At 41.9% G+C, this 26,139-nt stretch overlaps 2 protein-coding genes across 3 annotated transcripts in view; both read left to right on the top strand.

Moving 5' to 3' along the window:
* The window catches only part of hdx (highly divergent homeobox), a 9,879-nt gene extending 2,168 nt beyond the window's left edge, over window positions 1–7,711 (top strand). Inside the window, exons 3-11 of one of the 2 annotated variants that reach the window (XM_044127545.1) lie at window positions 141–287; window positions 475–1,638; window positions 1,718–1,774; window positions 3,596–3,742; window positions 5,050–5,248; window positions 5,356–5,435; window positions 6,789–6,881; window positions 7,021–7,143; window positions 7,227–7,711. In XM_044127545.1, coding sequence (XP_043983480.1) covers window positions 141–287; window positions 475–1,638; window positions 1,718–1,774; window positions 3,596–3,742; window positions 5,050–5,248; window positions 5,356–5,435; window positions 6,789–6,881; window positions 7,021–7,143; window positions 7,227–7,457 — 2,241 coding nt within the window. In that variant the 3' untranslated portion in view covers window positions 7,458–7,711. Of the gene's footprint in view, window positions 1–140; window positions 288–474; window positions 1,639–1,717; window positions 1,775–3,595; window positions 3,743–5,049; window positions 5,249–5,355; window positions 5,436–6,785; window positions 6,882–7,020; window positions 7,144–7,226 lie in introns of both variants that reach the window. The other variant, XM_044127544.1, reaches the window with a different exon arrangement.
* Window positions 7,712–7,845: 134 nt separating this feature from the next.
* rps6kal (ribosomal protein S6 kinase a, like) lies at window positions 7,846–26,139 on the top strand. The gene is made up of 22 exons (XM_044127546.1): window positions 7,846–9,460; window positions 13,159–13,218; window positions 13,292–13,408; window positions 13,487–13,568; window positions 13,657–13,737; window positions 14,956–15,035; window positions 15,742–15,848; window positions 17,606–17,643; window positions 17,835–17,977; window positions 18,373–18,443; window positions 18,594–18,682; window positions 18,838–18,902; window positions 19,612–19,714; window positions 19,830–19,954; window positions 21,007–21,129; window positions 21,432–21,521; window positions 21,636–21,794; window positions 21,903–22,064; window positions 22,167–22,243; window positions 22,758–22,875; window positions 23,044–23,184; window positions 24,781–26,139. The coding sequence occupies exons 1-22, from the start codon at window positions 9,434–9,436 to the stop codon at window positions 24,904–24,906; spliced, it is 2,184 nt and encodes a 727-aa protein (XP_043983481.1). The 5' UTR covers window positions 7,846–9,433; the 3' UTR covers window positions 24,907–26,139.

Genomic DNA, 26,139 nt, shown 5'->3' with positions numbered 1-26,139 from the left:
CACCCTCCTATAAAGCCCGGATAGTTCCTTTATCCCATCACCTTATGTAGACCTTTGTGAAAAAGATGCTACTGACGAAGTTGATCAGCAGCCGGTTTGTGGTGATCTTAGGGGTTTCCCTCCTTCTGCTTGTCTGTCAGATGAACCTTCGCTCTGTATTCACGGCTGAGCAGCAGAGGATCCTGGAACGCTACTATGAGAACGGGATGACCAACCAGAGCAAGGCCTGCTTCCAGTTGATTCTGCAGTGTGCTCAAGAGGCCAAGTTGGACTTCAGCGTTGTCAGGGTACGCCGGTAAAAATCGCTCGAGAAAAAGTGTGAAGGAAGCAAAACCGCTTGTTTTATAGGAAATGAGTCTAGTTTAGGCATGAGTCTAGAGTAGGTGTGTTTTGCTAATACCTTTGGTAAAGTCTTGTACCGACTCCTTGTTGGATCGGGTTCCTGAACGGAACCCTACGTTTTCTTTCCTGCAGACATGGGTTGGCAACAAACGACGAAAACTGGCCTCCAAGGTCGAGCAGAACGGAAGCGCGTCTCATCCCTTGTCGAGCCACGGAATAGCCGGAGGGTTGCTCTCCGGTCCCGCCCTGGCTGGAAGCGTGCTGTCCAATCACAGCCTAGCGACGGGGGCGCTGCTTCCTGCTGACATATCCGCTGCCAGAAACATCCAGAACCGTGTACACCTCCTCCCGCCATCCTCGTCTTTCCCCGCTCTCTCTTCGGCGTCTTCCTCTCCGTCGTCATCCTCACCCCTCAGCAGCGGAAGCAACAACAATGACGTAATACTTACTGGGATTTACTCTCTGAACCCCGTCCCCCGCTCTCGACCGAGACCTCAAGCCCCCCAGTCCCAGTCGGACTCCGAGATCTCCATCCGCACGTCTTCGTCTCTGATCAACCAAGCTCTGCAGAGCAGGAGCACTTCCACGTCCTCACCCATCCACTCCAAGTTACTGACCCCCTCTCCCACGCTCCCACCCCTGACGTCTGCCTCAGGTTCTTTAGTCTACACTGCAATCAGGAAGGGCACTTTATCCGTTGGGGATGGGGGGATAAGTGCCGGTGCAGGGCTGGTACCCCACAGCTGGACTAGACAATACGGTACCATGCAAACCCGCCCTTGGTCGTCGTCTTCACAATCCCAATCTCAGCTCCAGCCCAGACCTCACTCCAACCCCCAACCTCAACCACCTGCGCCGCAAAAGCCTCGAGCCTCCCTCCCAGCCCAGAACGCGGGGCCCTCTTCCGATCAAACGCCTCGCATTCAGCAAGTCTTCACTCTGTCGGAGAAGGGCGACAGGGAGCGCCCGAGGTCCGGCCAAGCGTCCGCTCCAAAAAGCCAGGAGACCTACAGGCCAAGGCCTCACCCTCTGGACGCCGGTCACAACTTCTCCATTGCCATGGAAACGGGAAACGAAGAGGACGAGTGGCTGAGGGAGGAGGAGTTGGCCAACATGGCCGCCCAGACGCACATCCACAGGGAGCAGCAGACGGGAGGCGAAGCGTCCGTTGCCAAGGGGAACCGCACTCCTCCTGCCACGGGCTCCAGACCAGCGGCGCATCCCGGCAACGCGGCACTTCAGGGCAGCTACTCCCTCACAGTACAGACCTCACTCCCGGGCGAACCCAGCTCACAGGTAAGGACAGGTTTGTATTTTGGGTATCGTTACTCCTCAAAGGGATTTAATGTGATCAACTTGTGTTTTTTAAATACAGCCTTCACTCGGTGTGTCTGCTGCCCCCTGGGTAATCAACAGCTCCAGAAAGAGAACAGTAAGTATTTGTGATCAACTACTAGAGAGTTCCCAAACGAAGGTTTACGGTCTGTGCCATAACAAAAAAGAATAAAAAATCTTTACCATGCTTTAAAAAGGTGCAACTTCTGATGAAAATGATGTCATTACGTCAAGCAGACTGTGACATATTTTCTTCCAGGACTGTCTTGTGTTTTGCCCCAATTCATTTTCCAATATTTTCTGACCACCATGTTTCCATGGGGATGGTGTGTTTTGTTTTCCCCTCTGTAAAACATTTCGAAAACCATCTGCACAGCTCTATGTTGGCCTCTCAATTAAAGTTTCTGACAATAATGCGACAAAAAGTGAAAAAAATAAATTATACAAGAACAGCTATTTTTACAACTTTCTTGAAATAATATATTTCTTTCTTCCTTTTTTTTACTAACTTGACCACCAGACCGGTTTTACCTCATGTTTTTAGACCGTTTATAAAAAGCAGCCACATCTGACGTCGTGGGTTATTGCCACATACCTCCATTTCAGCCTCATCTTTCCACAGGACGTTACTCCAAATATCTTGTGGTTTGTTCAGATGCAACTTTGGAAGCCCCAAATCTGTCGGCCATATTGTTTTTAGAGAAAGGGGGCCTTCGGTTTGCAACCGTTTTCTAATAAATCAAGCTCGTTCAGTCTGTACTGTGGAGAGCGGAAAGTAGCTCCCTCAGTCTGACCTCTTCCAGCAGATGGTCCTTATTTTTTTATTTATTATTTTCTCCGCTGTGGAACCCAGATTGTACGTCGCCGTGAGCCTTCCTGTCTTCCTGCAGTAGTGGGCAGCAGTGCTTGCTTTTAGAAGAACAATCTGGTCATTTCTCTTGCAGTTAGGTGACGCCTGAACTCTACAGGCATTGCAATTTTTAATTTTTTGTTTTAGAAGTTCAAACATTTACTGAAGTGTCTAAAAATGTTTGTTTTTGTTCCTTTTTTTTAAAGAAATGGTTGAAGGGGAATGAAAAGTACTTTTGTTTGTATTACAATATGTAGACACCATTTTGAGGCCATTCAACTGGGTTTTCTTGTTTTTGTTCCCTCGTGTGAGAAAGAAGCTTTTCTACAAATTTTAATATTTACTGAGGAAATTTAGAGAAGTGTCTGTAGTCAGAAGCTTCCTCAGATTCGTTGTATTGCAGACTGCTACAGGAGAGCCATCAGCATCTACAACAACTCTGTTTAAAGAACCTTGAATAAAATGAGTTAAGAACTATACCTTAGATCAGTGTTTCCCAATTCCAGTCTTCGGGGCCCCCTGCTCTGCATGTTTTAGATGTGCCTCTAAAACCTCCAGAACAGCTGATTCAAATGATTGCATGACATCTTCTGCAGCCACCAAGTGCTGCAGGAGCCTTAATCACCCAAAGATTCAATCCAGGTGTGTAGCAGAAGGGGAACGCCTAAAACATGCAGGCAGGGGGGCCTGAGGACTGGAATTGGGAAACACTGCCTTGGAGGAGTCTAGCAAGGCAATCCTATTTTAATTTTGAAAGACTGCATTCATGTCTGTAAGTCAAAAACCAAAGGATTGATGACTCAAATGCTAGAATTAAGTAGAATATGCCTTTTAAATAGAAATAAATGTAAAAATCCACTTCATTTATGGAGCGTTATAACATTTAGCTCCTTTTAGGAATTGTAAGACCCCCCCAGAGTCTTGAAATCCAAACATTTCTCCTCGTTTAATTATATTTTTCCCACACTATACCACCACAACAATTTCAATACTTCTTCTAGACCTTTCAAAGCTGCACCAGAACCCCTTTACCGGTCCGATTCCCGTCTGCTTGTCGCCCCCCCGCAGCTGCAGGATCGGACCCAGTTCAGCGACGGCGACCTCGTCCAGCTGAAGCGCTACTGGGACCGAGGCATGACCAGTCTGGGCTCGGTGTGCAGAGAGAAGATCGCCGCCGCAGCCAACCAGCTGAACGTAGACACTGAAATCGTCAAGGTAAAGCTCTTCGTCGAAGGGTGAGCCTGAAGAGCTGCGTACGTTTCAGCTCCGGGGGAATTCCTGACCGTCTGCACCATCAGTTTGGATGTGAGGCGTCAGCATGGTGGTCAGTCATTCCTCTGGCGACTTTCCCCTCCAGCTGTGTCTGTACCGGAAACGGTCGCCCGGAGTCAGAGAAGGCCGAGCTGCGTCTTGTCGGAAACGCATTTCAGACACAAACTGATTCCATACAGCTGATTTCACTTGTTTTTTTTATTTATTATTATTTAGCTTTGGCTCTAAAGATGAATGTGAATGTACCAGACGGAACCAGAGGGACGTCTGTGGATTCTCCTGAGCGCCTTCACAAAATTGGGACAAGCAGCTTTTCTGGGTCACAAACGTTTTTTTTTTTTTTTACTTGTTTACACAAAGTTGTTTAAAAGTCATGCAGTGCAGTGATATATATCGGGGCCAATGTAGGAATGCTTTTTGGCTAAATATAGTCGGTCTGGATTGGTTCAGACACGAACACACACACCCACACACACACACACACACACACTTCCAGCCCTGTGCCTTCTCACTCACAAGGATGTTTGGTGCCAGAAAAGAAAATGGTTTTCAGAGAGAACAGTAAGTCTGAGCATTTAGTAACTTTTCTGGTTGGGATGGTTGAAACGATTCTAATCGATGTGAAAGGAGAACAGTTAGCAAAGTTCCTGTGCAGTCAAAGGTTTGACATTTACTTTAAGTTGTGTTCAGATTCGGGTCGGTTGGAAAAAGGAAATGGATTGTGGGGAAAGACTTTCTTTCTGTCTCCTTTGTGTTTTGTTTTGTTTCTTTCCTCCATTTTCAGTATTTTTGTTCTCTGTTTCTTTCCTCTATTCCATCCTTTTTCTTCTTTTACTTCAGCGTTTTGCTTCTCTTTTTCTTTCATTTTTACCTTTTTGGTTCTTTTTCTTTCCTCTATTGTTTCTTTCTTTATTTTTTATCTTTCTCTATTTTTTCTCTGTCTTGCTTTCCTTCTGTTTTCTGGTTGTTTTTCTTTCTGTCTTTCCTCCATACTTTGTTTTTGGTTTTCTTTCCCCCCCTTATTTCCTTTCTTCTTTTCACAACTGAACTGTTTTGTTTACATTCTTCTTTTCACAACTGAACTGTTTTGTTTACATTCTTGAAACAGACTAAATTCTGAAAACCAGATTCTGGTACAAATCTGGAGGAACCTCGAACCTTTTTTTTTTTCCTCCTATATTTATTGGTTTGAACATTCCTTCCGTCGTTTCTGTCTACATGTCGCCTCCTGCGTAAATCTCTTCATGCAGACGTGGATCAGCAACAGACGGAGGAAGTACCGCCTGATGGGGATCGAAATCCCGCCCCCTAAAGGCGGGCCCGCCGTGTTCACCAACCCGTCTCCAGGAAGCCAGTCCCCGGCGGCCGCCAGCCCCGACGAGGATCACCTCAGAACACCCGAACTCCCGGATGACCTGACCGACGGCGGCTCGGTCTGCATGTCTGAAGGTGGGGCCTGCTGGTCCATTATGAACTCGTGTGTTTATATATATATTTTTTATTTATTTATTTTTTGGACAAACTCCTTACATCTCGCTTTGTGTTCTCAAACACAGACGGGACTGTCGACTCACACAACAGAGACGGAGACGATGAAAGTTACATATCCACTTCTGCTCCACTGGCCAATAATGTGGTATTTCATCGGTCACCTGACACTGCAGTGGAAAGTTGCAGTTTGCACTTTACCAAAGAACGTGGGATGGGAGAGTAATCGCATATTTTGTTGGATTGGTCGAAACACAAAACTTTACATGAGACTGAAGGACCAAAGCTTCAGTGCCTCAGCAGATATTCGCTCTCCTCAAACTGTCCCACGTTTTATTACGTCACAATCACAAACTTCAGTGTCCTTTATTGAGACTGCATGTGACCAATCAGCACAAGCGGAAAAGAGGATACATGAGAGTTTTCACAATGTTTTCAAAGCAGAAAAAGCACATCTGCAGAAAACCAGAGCCGAATTGACTTACTGTGTTTCTTTTAAACACAGACATAAAAATGTACTGAATTACAAATTTACTTGATAAATCTGTACCAGTATTGCACACCAACGGCTTCACAAGTTTAGTCAAACATGTAAAAACAACTTTACTGTGGTTAGTCAGTGAAATTAGGAATAGAATTCCCGATGTAAAAATAATAATAAAAAGCTTGATTAAAGTAAAAAGTTGACTACTTTGGTCAAATATGTAAAAAAATAAACATCCTTTCTAATGGTTCAGAAAGTGCTTTTGGGAATTCTAGATATAATGTTGAATAATTAATAAAGCATGACATCCCTCAGAGCACAACGCGTAGAATTAGACTGAATAGAGCTGCCCTCATGGAGCGGGCACATTGTCACCGATACTAGATCTAGGATATTTTTTTTTCATTATCAGGACCGATACTGATTCTGGTGCTGTTATCGGATCGGTGCGTCTGCGCTGTGATCTGAACCATTTCACTGCAGCTCTCTCTGTATGTTTGTGGCCTTTTTTATGAAAGCAATCGATTACAAAAGAAATACGGCCGAACGCGAACGCCACCTTCTTCCTATTTTTTATTTTTTTTTGTACGGAAACGAAAAACGATCATTTCCGTTTGCAACTTAGCGATACTTTGTGTGGGTCCGTCACATGAAATCCCACTAAAACGAGCCATTGGTCGTGGCCATTAAGTGGAAATACGTGGAAAGGTTCTGCTTGTATAGAAACATTTGCAAGGCTTTACGCAAACAGCTTTCATCCAACACACCTTATCGTATTTTTGTTTTTGTTGTTTTGTTTTTTTTAGTAACCAGATAAGAACAAATTCTCATTTTCAACAACCTGTTCAGTAAAACCTTTAGACATCAAAGAGTGGAAAACCGAATATCATAAAACAGAGAGTACAGCGATATCTGTACTGGCTAAACGTAGCATAATGCCCATGATAAGACAACAGTTTTTAAAAGCAGGTGAAGGTGTGAAGGGACAACTTATCCGATCTGTGTGTTTGGCAGAAGATCGAAGTAATCGATGAGGATGAAGAAGCTGATGAAGATGGCGACTTGATGGTGTCAGACCTCGAGCAAATGCAGAACTTGCTGGAATTTAAGGTGAAAACAGTCTCACACTGACCAAACGAGAGGTTCTGCATGTTTGTGTGTTCCAATTAAAAAAAAACCCCAAAACAAAACATATTTTAAAGAACTGTAATATTATCTGTTCGCTCATGGAACCCTTCTTCTTTTTCAGCACGAGGAAGTGCAGTTCCTAGAAAACGAGCTAGAGAACCAAAAACAGAGATATCAGGAGCTCGCTAGCTTCACAGAAAGCCTGCTCAGCGCTGTGAGGGACAACGACCTGGAGAGACAGAAGGTGCATTTCGAAATGTTCAAATTCGAAAAGTAACAAAATCCGTTCGACATGTCCAACCTGACGCCTGCTGGATGTGTGCTTAGGAACTTTTGGCCAGTCTACCTCAGACTTCAGACCAGGACTGGGACGCGACGGCGGAGAGAAACGCCCAGACGGATCCGACGCCCGACCACAGAACCCGGACGGATGGCTCGGCTCAGGCTGGTGAAAAACTCCCGCCGGTCGACGCAAACCAAGACCGCTCGGCCACCGAAGTCACCGAGCCCTCTGCATCAGAGGAGCCGCCGCAGGAAGAAGGGACAGAAGTGAAGTGACTCTCTGCACTCGTACGAACGGCTAGCACTCCACTCAGAGACGGGTTGTACCGCAGAGACAAAGAGAGAGGCGGGCGTAGTCTGACGGTTAGTGGTAAACTCCATGCACAGTGCCTGTGGGCTGATGCTTCACTATGACTGTTGGGCTGAACGATGCCTTTTTTATTTGTATTTTATTTTATTTTTTAAACTGCATATCATTCGCCTTGCTCTGGCCCAGTCTGGAGAGAACAATAAATGACCTCTAACCTAAATGTGTTGGCCCTCTTATGTCAACCCGGAAACACCCAAAACACTTCAAACTTAACCTTTTTTTTTTTTTTTTTTTAGAGTTTTTTATTTATTTATTTTTTGTAGATTTCTAGGTCAATCAAAATGAAACTGCAGAAGTCAAGTTTATTTATTTGTGTAGCATCTTTCACCAACAGAGCAGTTCAAATTGCTTTACACCATAAAAACATAGCGGAGTAACAAAGTAAGATTTGATTCTAAGTTTTGCCTTTTCAACTCTATTCAAGCCTAAATGCAGATCCAGACAAGTTCATCGGTTGGCTGATGCCTCTAGGTTTTCAGACTCCTATTGGTCCTTTGGAAGAGTGATGGGATCCCCCATCATAGTCAGCAATGGGGAAAAGAAGGTGTTTAAATCCACATATTTATCCTTTTTCATCATTCCAAACCTTCCTTGGCAGTTTGTTGCCACAAAGATCCAGTCTTGCCATCATGTGAGCAAATGACATACTTCCTGTTAAGTTCAAGAGGAGTTTAACAAACTCCAAAGGTTTAGATTCGTGATCATGGAAGGTCAAAACTTTACCCCAGTGTCCCGTAAGAAGATTTTTCTTTCTTCCCTTACCATCCAACTCAACTTGAATTTCAGCAAGTTAAGCTTGTTTCACATTCAAAGGCATTTTAATTATCACTCTGCAGATAAACACCAGCACGTGGAGGAAGATAAAGATTGAGGCACATCTTACTTGAATGACATGTTTTCCATTTTGAAGAGTAGCTTAAGAGTCACTTTTAGACCGCACTGAAATAGGAAGTGAATAAAAACTGGTCAGCCTGAAGAATTTAGAAATGTTTTATATTTTAACAGATTTGTTTAATGGGAGATTATGCTGAGTAGAATATAGCTACATTTATTTTAATATCTTATAACATCTTTCCTGAATTGTGTCTGGGTGTGTCTCAGATTCAGAGCCGAAACAGTCATTTGTTTACAAATGCAGGCCTGTAGTATTCAGCTTGTCCCCGTGTCTCACCGCACTTAATAAGGCTGCTGGTGGGTGGGAGCGCTGAAGAGGGAAAGTGGATGAGCCTTAAAGCCTCTTACTTCCCACCTGAATTAGGCATGGGCGAGCTTATGCCGCGCCCGCTTTGAAACAATCAACTTACACAGCTCGGAACCGTGGGAACTCGTCGAAATCTGCGTCAGGAATTCGTGAGACTCCTCGCATGTCCCGGCGGTGCGACTTCCATTTCAGTCGCAAGCCAAGACATCCGTCCACCGGATGTGTGCGTGTGTCATTCACAGCGTGTGACACACAGCACCAAATCCTCCCCGCAGCAGCAGCAGCGGCGCATCCACGCTCCCCTCCTCTCAGTCTGGAGAGCTGCTGCTCTGCTTTGGACTGGGGGAAATCCTTAACTGAGCTGCGTCATAATATACGTCAATAAACTCTCATTCACCGACGGTCAGGTACCACAGTAGCCGCCATATTCGCATCTCCATGGCAGGGTTAGCGGTGCTCTCTGCGAGCTTATGATCCTGTCGGCAACACCAACACTCCCCCGTGCGTCGAGCTCGCATCTCTTCCCAATAGCGGTCCGCAGCCACTCGACCCAGGGCATCCGGACAGCGAAGCAGAGCAAGCCGCGCGGACGTGCACAGAGAGGGGAAGACATGCAGCGTGGAGAGGGGGTCTAGGTTGACTACGATGCCTTAGACTTACAGAGTGGAATCCTGGCACAAGATGGAGGTAAACAGCGTTAGCAGTGAGGTGAGTGGACAAATGCGTGCTTTGCATACCAAGCTTATCGGCATTGTTTTTAGCGCTGTGACGTCCAGTTGAGTTAGCCGTGTTATGCTGGTGCTGGCGTCACGATTTGCAGCGAACTGTGATGCATGCTAACGCGTTAGCTCGGGCTAACAGCTGGTTATATTTAATCCAATCGCTCCGACGCCGCATGTTTGTTTCACGACAGTCTGTTTGGACTTTCACGGATAATTTTTAACTTTATGCACCAGCTGCGATTTTTATCCATTCAAACAAGCGCTTCATTTTGGCATTCGTTGCTCTTTTAACAGCTCTGGGGGAGTTTATTTCATAGCTAGCAAAGCGCATTTAGCATTAGCATTTGCTAGCTTGTTGGCTAATTTCTTGTTGCCTTGAAAGTTAGTGACAAGTTATGAACAAACCTCGTGAAATAAGTAATTACGGGCTCATTAAGTGTGCCGTTTATATAAAATAAACTTTTTAATCCTGTTTTTTTGTTTGTTTGTTTGTTTTTTTAGTTTGCGGTTCTGTCCGGCATTTAACCAGACTACTATACAACTTTAGCGTTGGTTTGTCAACAGGAATTAAATGGCTATCAAATAATACCGAGATTATATGAATATATGAAACAGTTACAAACAATTATAACATTTTAAAGTCGTGTGTGAAATCATGGGGATTTAAAATAAAAGTCAGCGCTTCCTCAGCTAAAAATCACGAACTATTGGTTATTTTAGGAAGATGAACCAGTTTTTAAGTTTAACCTATAATTCGAGGCAATTCTTTCGAGTATCCTTAAAATAATGACGACGAGACAACTTCTCCCAAATGTATATAAAACTGTCGAACTACTAGTTCAATATAATTTCACATGCCGTAATTTAATTTAAGGCTTCCTTTCTATTTCACTGGTGACTCCTATGATTAGATGTAAGAGCACGTCTAAAGTCATGCACTGTCACAACTTTGATTTGTTTTAGTGTGTGATTACATAGTTTTTGAAGATAAGGTTTCCAAGTGAAGCAGAACCATCTCCACAACCCTGAACCTGCTTATCTCGGGGATTGTTCTTCATACCTCCAGTCCAATAGGTTCTGACAGACTGACGGCGAGGGGTTTAAAGGCACATTGTGATTAGAGCAGCCTCTTCCATTTTGTCTTTAACCATAATCGTCTGCTTGTTACGGTTGAGGAGTCAAAGGTTTTCTGTTTTTTTTTTGTTCTGTTTCCTTTAAGTTTCTAAAATGTTTCCTTACTCTTCAGGACAAATTCAGATACGTTTTTACTCTGATTAATTAAACTCGGCTAAGCTAACTACTCCCACTATTTTTGACCTTGGAACCAAAGAGTTGCAAGTTGCACTTCTCTGACTTCATAAAAATCACATAAAGGTATATATGTGAGTGTTATTTATTTTATGTTATGGATGCAAGACTACTACAGGTTTAGTACAAATAAGAGAAAAAGTTGCATGCTTTCTCTTATCTGTCAGCTCTCAAAATAACAAATCAAATTGACAGCAAAAAGTGATCAATTTATCTGTAGTTCCTACAGTATTGAAAAGTAGATGATTTTATAGTCATAAAAATCTGGATTGGCTTAGAACATATTGTGGAAAAATGTTTAGCGCTTTTTCTATTACCTTAAGAGATTTGTCTGAATTTCATAAAAAGTGGCGCACCTTCCTCGGTGCGTTCTTTTTTTTATTCTTTTTTTTTTTTTGTATTCCCAGGCTATCATTTCTGAGATTTTTTATAGTCTCAGGACTATTCTGGTTTACATAATAAATGCTTGACAGAAAGGATGGGCAATATGGGCTTTGAATTCTATCATAATGTTTAGTATTGCTATTGATATGATGATCAAAAAGATGATTTAAAGAAGGACTTTTTTTTATCACTTTTTTATGTAACTGGGCGTCACAAACAACTACTGATTTTGAACTTTTAGGAAAAGTTCCTATTTGAAACGGGCTTCTTTAAAAGAATTGTGATTGATGTCACTAAATTGCACACAGCAACTTCATTTAATCATATTTTCCAATTGATGATATTTACACAACCAGTGGAGAAAAGGGGGAAAAACCCATTTCTGGTAATGTTGTCAGTAGTTAATCATTAATTAAAATTTAGAGATATGATCAATTATAAATCTCATTATAAGAAGCATAACTATTTTTGGTCAATTTTTTTTTTTTTACATGAAAAATAAAAATGTCTCCTTCTCTGATCTAGTGTATAAAAATCCCTCACAGTTTTACAAATAAAAGTAGATTTTAATTGAACCTTGTCCAGAAGCTGGAAATAAACCACAGAAAACTACCAAACGTAAAAAATATTTTTAAAAATCCTATTGTTTATTATTGACTCCTATTTATATATCACAGCATTTGTCCAAAACTTACAGTAGATGCATCATTTAATAAGTGACTTTTCACTATTTCAGCCAATCACTGGTGACCTTTGGGACTTAAATCTCTGTTAGACTTTTAAAAGTTTGACCCTCCACCCGTGGCGCTGATAACTGGAGCGATTCACTGATAATCGAGGGATCACTTTTCTATTCTAAACTTTCATCCTCTTCATTTCTCTTCGTATCACTTTTGGCTTTTATTTATCTTTGTGAATTCAAGATTAGATGTCTTTGCGACGGTTTGAAAGGGGGGCTGAAAAAGGCTCAGCGTGTTGCGAGTGTGGGCTGCGAGCCGCGATGAGCCACAGCAAAGGTGGGAGTGAATGTGTGAATTATGACACAAGCGTTGCCCAGGCTTTCTGTCCGGGCCTGGATGTTTACATCTTAACCGGTCGCACCAAGGTGGTTGTTGTTTTTTTTTTATACTTCTTTTTTTCCTTCTTCTTTCCTTTTTGGAGTCTGTTCAGCGCCTTGCTGGGCTCAGACGGGTTCACCTTTTAATAATCTGGATGTTTTGCACCGTTGCAGCTCAAACGTGCTCCGCTGGTTGTGTTGGATGCACAAGAGTGCATGCCGGTGGCTCCGCCCACTGTGTGGGCTCACGTAGCGGCTATGACTCATTCTCCCTCTTCAGAGCCTTACTGGAATTCAGCGCACATCAATACACAACGCTGAGGCTGAGGTGAAATGTTGACGGTGATATTATTCTGGTAGAGTTTTCTTGTTGTGTTTGATTTTCACCCAGCTCCTGATTTGTTTTGTTTATTTCTAAAAAAAAAAAAAAAAATGTTGTTGTTTTTCCAGTAGAGAAAGGAGACATGAAACAGACTCCTCCTCTTTGTAAATATGAGTTAACTAAAGCAGAAAAATAAACCTCCCATGTTTTCATCATGAGCAGAAGGAGCTGCGTCGAGTCGAGCCTGAACGCCGAGCGTGGCCGGTCAGGGGTGTTGTTTTTGCGCCGGCCGGGGATTAAGCCAGAATGCTAATACCGAGGGGCTTTACGGGGGCCCGGACGGGAGCCAGACAGCTGGGCCAGATTAAAGTATGGACTCCATACTGTTTGACAACAAATACAGCCTCGTTTTTGAGGAGTTAAAAGCGCGGCCGTATCGCATGTGACTCATCGATTTCATCTGTTCAATCTTCCATCATGCGAGTGGGCGTGCGGCAGCTGCAGTCATATTCTCGCCCCCGACGAAAACAAAAAACAACGATGAGCAGGCTTTGAGAAGTCGTCCGCTGCTGTCGACGGGGCTGATGAACTTTTTCTGCTGATCCGGCCGCAGGTCAATGGACATCAGATCATGGACGAGCCAATGGAGGAGGGAGAGTCTTTCTCACACTGTGTAAGTAGCGGCGGCGCACCTTCCACCCCGCGTGTGCCAGTGTTTTCGTCTCATCCCGATATTGTTCACGCAGGAAGACGGCACGTATAAAGAGATTCCCATCACCCATCATGTGAAAGAGGGCTGTGAGAAAGCGGATCCGTCTCAGTTTGAACTTCTTAAAGTCCTCGGTCAGGGCTCGTTTGGCAAGGTAAGGAAAGTAATCAAGAGTGTTTCTGTCAGGCTGACGTCTGCCTCCCTCTTTGAGTGTTTTCTCTTTGGCTTCCAGGTGTTTCTCGTCCGAAAGATCGTGGGTCCAGATGGCGGACAGTTATATGCAATGAAAGTACTTAAAAAAGCATCTTTGAAAGGTAATGCCGTGTTTATTGTATTGCAGCAGGAAAAGAAAAGTTGACTTTTGCTGATATTTTTCTAAGTATGTTCTGTTCGTCTCTCCAGTCAGGGACAGAGTTCGCACTAAGATGGAAAGAGACATTTTAGTGGAAGTTAATCATCCCTTCATAGTGAAATTGCACTATGGTAAGAAACAGACAAGTATATACTTGCAAGAGCAAAGCTAGTCGGTTCTGTCGTGGGAGAAACTTAAGTTGACCCCAACTGTTCACCAATAGTAACTTGAAAATGATGTTTTCTGCTTAGTCCACAGATAGATGGATATCTGGGGAAACTAAAACGTTTTTATGCATTTTCATCCACACAAAAACAATTTACCTTTAGTTTAACATCACCAAAAATTATTATGTATAAAAGCTGTTAAATTTGAGAAAACTGTGTATTTGTGTTTGCGTGTGTAAGTGAGAAAACTGAAATTTACGGTTTGCAACAAACATAGCGCTAATATATCCACATATTTGCTTCAACTCGACTCCCAGTCGACATTGTCTTGTTTTATTAACTTTATATTCAAATACTCTATTTAAAAAGTACTTCAACCTATTTATCTGTTCAATTCCCAACAGGAAGTCATGGTTGTTTTGAAGCAATCTGATTGGCTGATAGGTTTCAGCTTTGTGCTACACTGCCCCCTATGGGTGTGCCATGTTTAAAACATCATTGGCATATTTGTGCGAGTTCATGTGGATGAAAATTTTTCTGAAACCGCATGTTTTGTTTTTCAAAAACAATGTGGCAGAGATATTTGTTTTAATAAAGTTACTTAAGGTTGTAGACAGACATGCAGTGTAACGCAGCAGAATTCCCCAATCCCCCTCTGTAATTATAGTTTTTTTTGTCTTAAATTTCATTGAGGTGGCATCAGAAAGGTCTTAAAAAATGTTAAATTTGACTTACTGAAACCTGCAGACAGCCTACATGTAGTTATTGGCCTTCAAGCAATTTCTCTGAGCCTGATATTGTCTGAAATTTGAATTATAGTGACCGTCTTTTAAATGTTTGGGATGCTGGACTTCAGCTTGTTTGGGAAGCTGTTGCCAGAGTCCTTGTCAACAAGAATTGCTTCCTGGATAAGAAAAAAATCAATGCTGTTTTCTTTCCTACTTGGGATTCTGTTAAGAAACATATACACGCTCCAAAAGGATCAAACCAGCAAACCTAATCAAATACATTTGATCCACAGCACCCAGATAATACTGTCAGACTCCGGTTAAGTTTGCTGACGGTCACTGAAACTTTTCTAAAGCTTTTCAGTATATTTCATAAAAATATTTTGGAGGCTGTTGAGCAGTTATTGAGCACTACAGTTGATAATTTTGTATGTGTTTATTTTTACCTCTGCAGCCTTTCAGACAGAAGGGAAATTGTATTTAATACTGGACTTTCTCAGGGGAGGGGATGTATTCACTCGCTTATCCAAAGAGGTAAGCTCATTCATAAATATCTGTATTTACTTTTAACGTTGCTCCGTTTTCTGATTTACGCCTGCTTACAAACTTACTTCTTATTTCATTTTTGCTTTTCTTTTCAAGAAAAACAAGCAAGAATTGTGAATAGTACATATTTATTTCCAAGTCATGTTCTTGTAAAATCAGCACAGCAGATGTCTCGATGCTCATCCTAAAACCCAGAGGAGTTTAGATGACGGCTACAAATTGAGTTGCTGCAGATTTAGCGTGCTTTGCTTTTTCTCAATTTATTTATTTTTTTGTATTTTACTTTTATCTTTATTATACGAACGCGAGTGCTGCCAACTCATTTGTCCCCGACTGTTTTTCTGACTGCTTGTACTTTTTCAAATCCTGTCTATGAAGCGGACTCTTTTTTCGGGCATGTAGATTTGCGTTTACATCAGCAGATGCTGGTCACTTACCAGCTCAGTATGGCTCTCTCCTGAGGCCTTTTTCCAGCTCTCAAACAGCGAGCATCCGCTCTCCAGATCAACCTCATCTTACAAACAACGTGGCGGCGCCGTCGAGTCGTGTCACCTCTCTGAAATGTCGATGTTGTGACCATATTGCCTGTTTTGTGACAACTGCTGCTCAATGTTGATCTTGTTTGTGTGTTTTCACTCTTGCTGCTGAATTTCTCCTTGGAGTTCAGAGAGTAAATCTTTCCAGTTCTTATTAGGTTATGTTTACAGAGGAAGATGTGAAATTCTACCTTGCAGAGCTGGCTCTGGCCCTCGACCATCTGCACAACCTGGGCATAGTTTACAGAGATCTCAAGCCAGAGAAGTATGAATGATTTCTGGCCTGTTTGCATGCACACAACCGATGTTGTGACCATATTGCCTGTTTTGTGACAACTGCTGCTCAATGTTGATCTTGTTTGTGTGTTTTCACTCTTGCTGCTGAATTTCTCCTTGGAGTTCAGAGAGTAAATCTTTCCAGTTCTTATTAGGTTATGTTTACAGAGGAAGATCTATCTATCTACCTTGCAGATGGCTCTGGCCTCGACCATCTGCACAACCTCTATCTATCTATCTATCTATCTATCTATCTATCTATGAATGATCTATCTCCATATCTATCTATCTATCTATCTATCTATCTATCTATCACATATCTATCTATCTATCTATCTATCTATGTCTATCTATTATCTATCTATCTATCTATGAAAGTGTTCTAAAATCTATCTATCTATTTGGAAATCTATCTATCTATCTATCTATCTATCTATCTATCTATCGATCGTTTTTTTGGTTGATTGAATTAGTTCTTTTACTCAGTTTTTTTATCTTTACAATGAATATTTGTTGTGAATATTTAGGGCCAGTGGGAATTTTGCATGCACTAGTCACAGGCCTTTTATGTCACATTATATTAAAGTGGTATTCTCAGTATGAAATCATCCAAGTTGTTTCTCACAACTTGGATGATTAAAAAAATTTAATCAAGTAATGCACAGTTTTGAATTTCCAACAAGTCAGAATTATAGATACAGAATCACATAAATTAAATCACTGCTACTTAATATTTGATGTTAGCAGTTTTTGAAAAGTAATGACTTAATTCTCCATGAAACTGAATCTGTAATGGTAGAGGTTTTTTTTTTAGTGTTTTTTGGATCTCAGGTTTTCTCTCCTCTTTATATCTATTTTTTATGTCTATATCTATGTCAATCTAAATAAATTTAGGTTATTTAGAATGACACAACGGTGAGACTCAGAATATGTCAGATGTATTAATGATTTCAGAATCAGAAGTGGAGTCTCTACATGTTGACATTGGAGGGTTTTTAATGTTGTTGCCCTCTCCGTCCTTAACATTTTTCTTTCTTTCACAATAAGCAATCAGTCAATTAATCGCATGATAAATTAAAATGAGCTCAACCGTTTCCAGTTTGATCATTGAAAGGCCATTTTGTTTACAAACTTGTAGTCTTTATGGTTTTGGTTATTTGTGTGTTGTTTTTTTTATATTTTTGTTTGATTTAGTGATTTCAGTTGTCATGTTTTATTCTGGATATTTAAATTGTCTTCCAGTTCAGGTATTAAGTGTTCTTTACAAATTGAAGTTTTACTCTTCGAGATTGGAAACTTACATGACTTTTTTTTTTTTTTTTTTACCCGGCGTGATTCATAAGAAACTTGTAATAGATTCAAACGTTTGCACCCAGCTCTAAATTTTAACAATTTCCCAAATAATTTGTTGTACATTAATTCCAGAATGAAAAACCTGCATTAAATGTCTCTTTTAGAAGCTGTAAGTTAGTGATAAACAGACCTATAATAAGCTCATATTGGTGCTGTTTTCCGTAGAATTTGCTGAAAAAGTTTTTTTTTTTAAATTATTATTTATTTTCTTTCCATGTGAGTTGAAGTGTAGCTCTCTGATCTGTCAGAACTCTGCAAAAGAAAAACTCTCAACTTCGAGGTCTGCTGCGTGTCAAGTGTTTTACACAAAAAGGAAACGGCGTGTTGTTTCTTCAAAGCTTCTCCTGAAAAATGGATGTTTGAAGCTGAACCGTGTCATAACTTCTCTTTCAGCATCTTACTCGATGAAGCTGGACATATAAAGTTAACAGGTACGCCCTATGTGTAACATCTTTTTTAGAAGTGTTTATCAACCATATGTTGGCAATTCTTACTTTTATAAACACTGCATCAACTCTGCCAGTGTCAGATATTATCCAAGAGCTAATGCAGATTTTATCGTGTTGGCAAAAAACAAAATCAAATCTTTTTTCCCCCTTTATTTTATTTCCTTTCTGTGCAGACTTTGGCTTGAGTAAAGAGTCAGTAGATGCTGATAAGAAGGCATATTCCTTCTGTGGTACGGTAGAGTATATGGCCCCTGAGGTGGTCAACAGAAGAGGACACACGCAGAGCGCAGACTGGTGGTCTCTGGGAGTACTTATGGTGCGTCAGCTCCCCAGAATCGCTGCATAACTTGATGTGTTTTTATTCACTTCATATTAATATTCCACACAAACACTGTGATCCTTTTCACTTTCTGCTAAGTTACAGCCACAGACATCTTCCACCAGAAAAATAACCCTAAACAAGAGTACAAAATTTCCAAAAAGGAAATCTTCAAAAAATTTTAACCAATGGATTAAAATCTATTTATCTCACAGTCTGTAAACGTGCAAAGTAAACTTTCTCTTTTTGCATCCATTTTACATTTCTGCACTACTTTTTTACTGGCCTATCTCACAAAAACACAATGAAGTTTGTTATCTTAAAGTGACAAAATAAGTATTCTGTAAATTAAAAAAAAAATCTAATACACGTTTTTAAATGTTCATTTGCAGTTTGAGATGCTGACTGGGACATTACCTTTCCAAGGGAAAGACCGGAACGAGACCATGAACATGATTCTCAAGTGAGTCCTTCCACGTGTCACGCTCCGACTTGCGTAACGGCACGTTGAGAATGTGCAGAGTTTGTAGGTAGCTAACGTTAGTTGCCTCCTCTTGTTGCCTCTCTCGTTGCCCACGTTCACTTGTTGCTCCGTGTTTCTCTTCCCACTCAGAGCTAAGTTGGGAATGCCACAGTTCCTAAGTTTGGAAGCCCAGAGTTTGCTGCGAATGCTGTTTAAACGCAACCCCGCTAACAGACTGGGTAAGGAACCCGACTGTTGACACGAAGCTCTTAGCTGCAGGTTGTTGAATATTTAGCATCCAGGTAAAACAACATGCAGACGACCAGAGAGAGAGAAATACAGAAAACTAATAATGAATTCAGGTTAACTGAACCAAAATGATTTGTGTCTGTAGGGGCCGGGCCTGATGGAGTGGAGGAGATCAAACGGCACACTTTCTTTTCCACCATCGACTGGAATGTGAGCACACACACACACACACACACACACACACAGTTTGCACAGCTATTTTTGCAGGGAGTTTCCATTGACTTTCATTCATTTCTACTGCCTAAACCTTACCCTTACCTTTACCCTAACCATTACATACCTAACCAAAACTCAATTCACACATTAGTCCTAAATCTGACCCTTGACCCAAAAACAGCGTTTCCCCCTGTGGGGACCAGGCTTCGGTCCCCACAATTAGCAGTGTCCCCACAACGTAGTATGTCTGGACAATGGTCCCCACAAGGGATTAGAAACAAATGCGCGCACACACACACATGCTCGCTCATGTTTCCCACAATCCCACACAGACGAGCACACACACCACTCTGCAGCTTCTGTTGAGGCTTCACACCTTCCAATCGTTTGGCTTTATAACCAGTAGCCATCAGTCCTGGCCACAGGAGCTAGGTTTTATTATGTGTGTGTGTGTGCGTGTGTGTGTGTGGGAGTCTGGGCAGCAGTCCAGTTCTCGCTGTGTGTGCACTAATAGCCTTGTGTGAGCGTTTAAGAGCCGGCGGGACGCTATTGGCTGGTGTTAGCTGTTCAGGGGATTGGAGGGGTTAATCTGCGAGAGCGCTTGACTTCTCTTGAACGCATGTTCTCACTCTCCATCCAGCATGTGTTAGGGTTTGATTTTTGACTTGTGTTAATGTGTGTGTGTGTGTGTGTTTCCAACCAGAAACTGTTCAGAAGAGAACTCCAGCCCCCGTTCAAGCCCGCAACTGGTAAACCGGACGACACTTTCTGCTTTGACCCCGAGTTCACTGCAAAAACGCCTAAAGGTACACGCATCCAAATTTTTAACTATATTTTTTTTAACGAGAAGCCGCTCCTGTAGCCATGGAAACGCTTTTACCGGCTGTCTGTCCGTGTGACGGGTGGTTTCTGTGTGTTCAGACTCCCCGGGCATCCCACCCAGCGCAAATGCCCACCAACTCTTCAAAGGCTTCAGCTTCGTCGCTCCGGCTCCGATGGACGAGAACAAGAGCTCCCCGCTGCTCAGCATTCTCCCCATAGTTCAGGTGAAAGCCCGCAAGTCCTCTGCCACACCTTCGCTTGAGTAAGAAAAAGCACAAGATCCCAGTGAAAATGTCTTACTACACTTGGAATAAGGCAAAATGAAATTAGAAGTAACTTTTCAGCAAGATAAACAAGCTTGTTTTAAGTCAATAATTCCTTAGTGTAGATGAAAAAGCATTAGCTCCATTGGCAGATTAATTCACTTATAATATAGAGAGATATAGATATTTGTCACATGGTTTTAGTGAAAAAATCACCCAGTGGAATTAGTGCTTTTTCATCAATATTAAAGAGTTATTTTCTTAAAACAAGCTCCTATATCTTGCTGAAAAGTTAGTCGTAAGTTAGTTTTCTGTTATTTCAAGCAAAGTAAGATATTTGGCATAGAAACTGGAACAAAAATACTTGGTAAGATTTTGTGTTTTTGCAGTGTAGGAAACATTTGCTAGCAACAGTAATTGCAGGAGTCTAGCAGCAGAAAAATACATGGATTTCCTTTCTTTCACGAGTTCAAATCTGAAAAGTGTGCTTTGCAGATTCGTTCAACTCTCGTGTCAATACTTTCTCTGTCTCAACATTTATTTTTTTTTTAGATCTTGGCAATAATTGTCAATTGGACTTTGACTAGGCCATTCCAACGTATCAATATGCTTTGATGTCAGCCGTTCACCATGACTGACTGCATGTTTGGAATCATTGTTGTGTGATCGTTAGAGAGCCAAGCCCAACAGAAGTCTTCTAATAAATTATTCAAACTCTGCCCTGAACACCTGGATGAATTGTGTAAACAAAAAAACACCTACATTTTTACGATTACTGTTTTTCCCATTACATAAGTATCACACGTGGATGTGGATGTGTTTGCGTTTCGTCGAAAATCTTGTTTGTTTGTAACAGTTGTAAGCTCGTGAGATATCTTAGTCACTTTATCGCTCATCAGCTGTCAGAGGAGCGTTGGTATCTTCTATCCAGGCGTTGGAGCAACTACTCCCTTATCCTTGGTTATGGCTGCATGTATCTAAATCTAAAATTCGCTGCCGTCTGTCTGCTGCAGGTGCACGGCGGCTCAACCAAGTTCTCCGATCTGTACGAGCTCCAGGAAGACATCGGAGTCGGCTCGTACTCCATCTGCAAGCGCTGCGTGCACAGGGTTTCTGGAGCCGATTATGCTGTGAAGGTAGCATTTTCACGACTTGTTTTTACTTTCGGTTTTTATTCAGGCTCTTTTGTGACGGCGTCAGTGTAATCGATGTTTCCAGGAAGCTGCTTTAGTGAGTGTAAATGTTTGAGCCTTTTTGTAGTCGAACTTGTGATGTTGAATCTGGTTGGACCACCAGCAGAGGGCAGTGTAGATTTAGCTTTGCATTTGTTTTTCCATTTGAATTTGCTTGAAGAAAATGGGTTGTTTTTTTATTATTATTTTTTTCTAGCCTTGAAACTAACTCACTTCTGTTTTGTTTTGCTTTTGTTTCCCTCCAGATCATTGATAAAAGTAAGAGGGACCCGTCAGAAGAGATTGAAATCCTGATGCGATACGGACAGCACCCAAACATCATCACTCTGAAAGATGTCAGTAACAATTACCTGAACTTTCAAGCGTTTGTAACAAAAAATGTAGATTTAAATAAAAAAAATAAAAAAAAACAATCTCCTGACTGACGTGTGTGTGTGTGTGTGTTGCAGGTGTACGATGAGGACAGGTACGTGTACCTGGTGACTGAGTTGATGAAGGGCGGGGAGCTGCTGGACCGGATCCTCAGGCAGAAGTTTTTCTCTGAAAGAGAGGCCAGCGCTGTGCTCTACACCATCACAAAGACCGTCGACTACCTCCACTGCCAAGGGGTGAGGCAGCACGTTAGCATACACACACACACACACACACACATATATATATATATAAACAGAGGGGGTGTTCTGACTCGTTGTGTACGATCTCCTGCTTCTCCTCAGGTGGTGCATCGAGACCTGAAGCCCAGCAACATCCTCTACATGGACGACTCTGGGAATCCCGACTCCATCAGGATCTGTGACTTTGGGTTCGCCAAGCAGCTCCGAGGAGGAAACGGGCTGTTGCTGACCCCCTGCTACACGGCTAACTTTGTGGCACCAGAGGTGAGAAAACCAGTAGCTCTCCCAGAACGTGGCATTTAAATTTGGTAAATGAATCTGGTATAAAAATGTCGGTTTTTGCCTACACGTTGTTGTTCTTTAAAGGTACTAATGCGACAAGGCTATGATGCCGCCTGTGATATATGGAGTCTAGGAGTTCTTCTGTACACCATGTTGGCAGGGTAAGAGGGATTAAATTACTCCTAAACAAACCAGCATTTTAAATGGAATGCCTTAAAAACGACTAGCACCAATTAAAAGATGAGAGGAATAAAATAATCCAGATGTGTCAATGTGTAAATAACCTAGATATGATGAACATAGAATCTTATATTGGAGCATAAACCAAGCAGAAGAGTTCAATCAAGTTTATTTGTGCGGCACATTTCAGCGATCAGGCAGTTCTTTACATCCCGAAAGCACAAAAATAAAAAAGTCATAAAAACAACAAATGGTTACTTTACATTTTGGTGAGTTATCACAATGATCGACACACGTCCAACATGTTGGTCAATGTTTCATTTGTTGTGCAGATCTAAACGGGTGACTTAAAGGAGCTCAGTGTTTCGGCTGTTTTGCAGTTTTCTGGAAGTTTTTTTTTCACATAAATAATCACCCGCTGTACATGGCTGTGTGAAACGAATCGATATAAAGTGACCTTTTCTAAGGAGATAACTTTCCGTTTGTGGCGTTCAGGTACACACCGTTCGCTAACGGGCCAAATGACACGCCGGAGGAGATTCTTCTGCGGATAGGATCGGGGAAGTTTTCTTTGACCGGTGGAAACTGGGATACCGTATCGGACTCCTCCAAGGTACACCGGCTGGAAGGATTCCTCTCCTTCTCAAATCCAATTTATTTCCCACATTTTACTGTTCTGATTCGCTGAATCGATGAACTCTTCCCGTTAACGGAGGGGGGAAGCGCTGTCGGAACAGGTCGTTAACCGTAAACCGTGCCGACTGAGCTGTTGCCGTTGCAGGACCTGCTGTCCCACATGCTCCACGTCGACCCCCACCAGCGATACACGGCCGAGCAGGTTCTGAAGCATTCCTGGATCACGTGCAGAGACAACCTGCCGCACTTCCAGCTCACACGCCACGACGCCCCGCACCTCGTCAAGGTGAGTCCGGAGCGCCTCGGCTGATTGGCCGACGCAGCGTTTCTCAGAGACGGCTTCGGCTCGGCAGCCTCAGCGGAGGTTCGGCTACCCGCAGGACGACGATCTGAAGCGTAATGGAGGAGGCGTCGATAAATGATGGTCATGTAGCGGAGTGGTCCAGTCAGTTAAGGTTTACATTGGAGCCGCCTGGAAGAGGTTCTTCCAGATTGTCCAGTTTGTGTGAACTGCGGCGAGTTACAAAGATCCAGAGGTGCTGCGACACGCTGCGTATGCGGCGCGTGCCTCTGCAACACGCGCTGCTGCGTGCTCGGTTCAACGCTTCAACAATAAACCTAGCTTCAGCAGCTGCTAGCTGCTTCAGGCTCTGCGTGGAAATTGATAAAGTGTCAAAATAATACGGACCCAACTGTGGTTCTGAACTGATTTGAATTTGTGTCGTTTCATCATTAGTGACCAGTAGCCTGATGGTTCTGTTCTCTTGGTTTGTTGTACTTCATGTCAGATGGATTTCAGGATGACAGAGTCGCTCTCTGTGGTGGTGAAACTTATAAGTTTAATTTTACATTAATTGATTTATCGTTTATTGCAACAGGCATCTATCTATCTATCTATCTATCTATCTATCTATCTATCTATCTATCTATCTATCTATCTATCTATCTATCTATCTACCTATCTACCTATCTACCTATCTACCTATCTACCTATCTACCTATCTACCTATCTACCTATCTACCTACCTACCTACCTACCTACCTACCTACCTATCTATCTAAAATACTTTAAATATTAATAAACATTGTACGCTCAATCCCTGACCGTCCTGTCCATGAGACAGACTAGGGAAAACACAGCGTCTTCAGTCAGAGGTTTCTTCAGATTCGCTGATGTCACAGCAGTGTGGTGTAATGACATCACACGTCGTAAGAAAGAACGTGTGTGTGTATATATATATATATATATACATATATATATATATGTATATATATATATATATATATATACATATATATATATATATATATGCCTTTTATTTTTACAGTGAAACTTTTTTTGTCTTAAATGCAAAATGTACAGATTGTTTTTAGGTTATTTTTGACTTATTTACTGCTCTAGTTATGCTGTTATTTCAAATGGCCTTCTTTTGAGTTTGTATTCCCCGGCTAACGATTGATTAATTACTAGATTAGTTGGCGATTCATCCGATTGATCGCTTTAGCCCTATAAAAAATCATATGTGAATGCTGTGAACAGTGCATAGTATGGGTCTTTCTTTAAGTTCTTTCCATGTTTAGATCAGTATAATAAAAGGTAATTAAGGTCAGGAATTGTCTTTTTTATTTAAAATTTAATCTAATAGTTGCTTTCCTTTCTTCCGTATCTTTTCTTCCTCTTTTTCTTGCTTTCCTCCCTTTTTTTCTTGTTTTGTCCTTTCTTTCTTACGTTCTTGATGTAATATCTAAAGCCTGAACACTGTGAAAAATCTATAAAGTCAGTATTTTTTAAAGTCATTTCAGATTTTAAATGGGCTAAAAGGACAGAAATCTGCAGGTTTTTCTCACGCATGGTTCTCGTCTGGTTTCTCTTTCTTCCCAGGGAGCCATGGCTGCAACTTATTCAGCGCTGAGTCAGAAGACCAGTCAGCCGGTGCTGGAGCCCGTGGCGGCTTCCAGTTTAGCGCAGAGACGCAGCATGAAGAAACTCACCTCAACAGACATGTAGACACACACACTCGCAGAGAAAACGCTCATCCTCCAGGTTCTCGGCCTCCCTCTCGCCAACACACAGGAGCATGCAAACACTCAGACCCGAGCCTTGGCCAGTCCAAACCCCGACGTCTCTGTTTCCAAAAGATAATTTACTTGACCCGTCCAGCACTCAGATAAAACTCTCACAGAACAGACAAAAAATAAATAAATAAAACACCTTGAAGTTGGCCAAAGAGGTGTAGACGACACACACACACACACACACCGACACCTGTTACTGCTGGGGAGACAGACTTGTATTTATTTCCACAGCTTTCATATGCACTTACCCTCCTCGCCTTTCCATTCTCTCTTCCTCACGTCGGGGAAGAAACACACCAGCTGACGTTCTCCTTCACTGTGATTGGCTGATTCAAAGCTGCTTCGTCAAACTGTGCCCCCTCCCTCCCCCTACTGCTCTTCATCGTCACTCATCCTCCTCGGTTCCCGCGCCCTTCCCATGTTTTCTTTCTCTCCCCCCCACTCTCAAACTCAGTTGTTTTAGTTTTTTTTGTCTTCAGAATGAAGTAATGAATGGAGGGTGGTGCTGAGATGATATTGACCGAGGTTCACGTTCAAACTGTTTCCTCCACTAAAATGATTGAGGAGTTTCTCCTTGTCGCAGATTTAAAAGAAGAAGAAGAAGAAGAAGAAAATCAAAGTCCCTCAGGATCAAAATCATTTACCAGCACTTTTGGGAACATAAATGCATGTTTGAACCGAACCTGTGTTTCATTTTCCCTTTTAAAAACTTTCCATTTGACTCATGTTGGTGATACTGCAGAGGTATCAGTTAAGGTCACATAAGCTGCTGATGGGTACATGAAAATATCAAGAATTTGAAGGTTATATGATGTTATAATCACAGTAGAAAGACTTGTTTTGAAAGTATATATATATATATATATATATATATATATATATATATATGAATATGTCTATATATATATATATCTCTACGTAAACGTGTCTGATGATGATGATGATAGAGATGAAGAGCATGTGGTGGAGGGATTTCTCTGGGGGGGACGGGACGCACCCCGTCGAACCAGAGGCTGAATTCAAGAAAAAAATATTTCCATCTATCTCTTCAAAAAGACATTGTGGAAATTGTATGATATTGTATTTATTTCATTTGATTTTTAAAATTCTATTTTTTTCTTTCAAGGTCTGTATATATTGACATTAAAGATCATATGGACATGCA

This window comes from Gambusia affinis, linkage group LG09, assembly GCF_019740435.1.
Source record: "Gambusia affinis linkage group LG09, SWU_Gaff_1.0, whole genome shotgun sequence".
Classification (NCBI taxonomy): domain Eukaryota; kingdom Metazoa; phylum Chordata; class Actinopteri; order Cyprinodontiformes; family Poeciliidae; genus Gambusia; species Gambusia affinis.
Note: the sequence above shows the minus strand (reverse complement) of the source record. Positions and strands in the feature narration are given on the sequence as shown.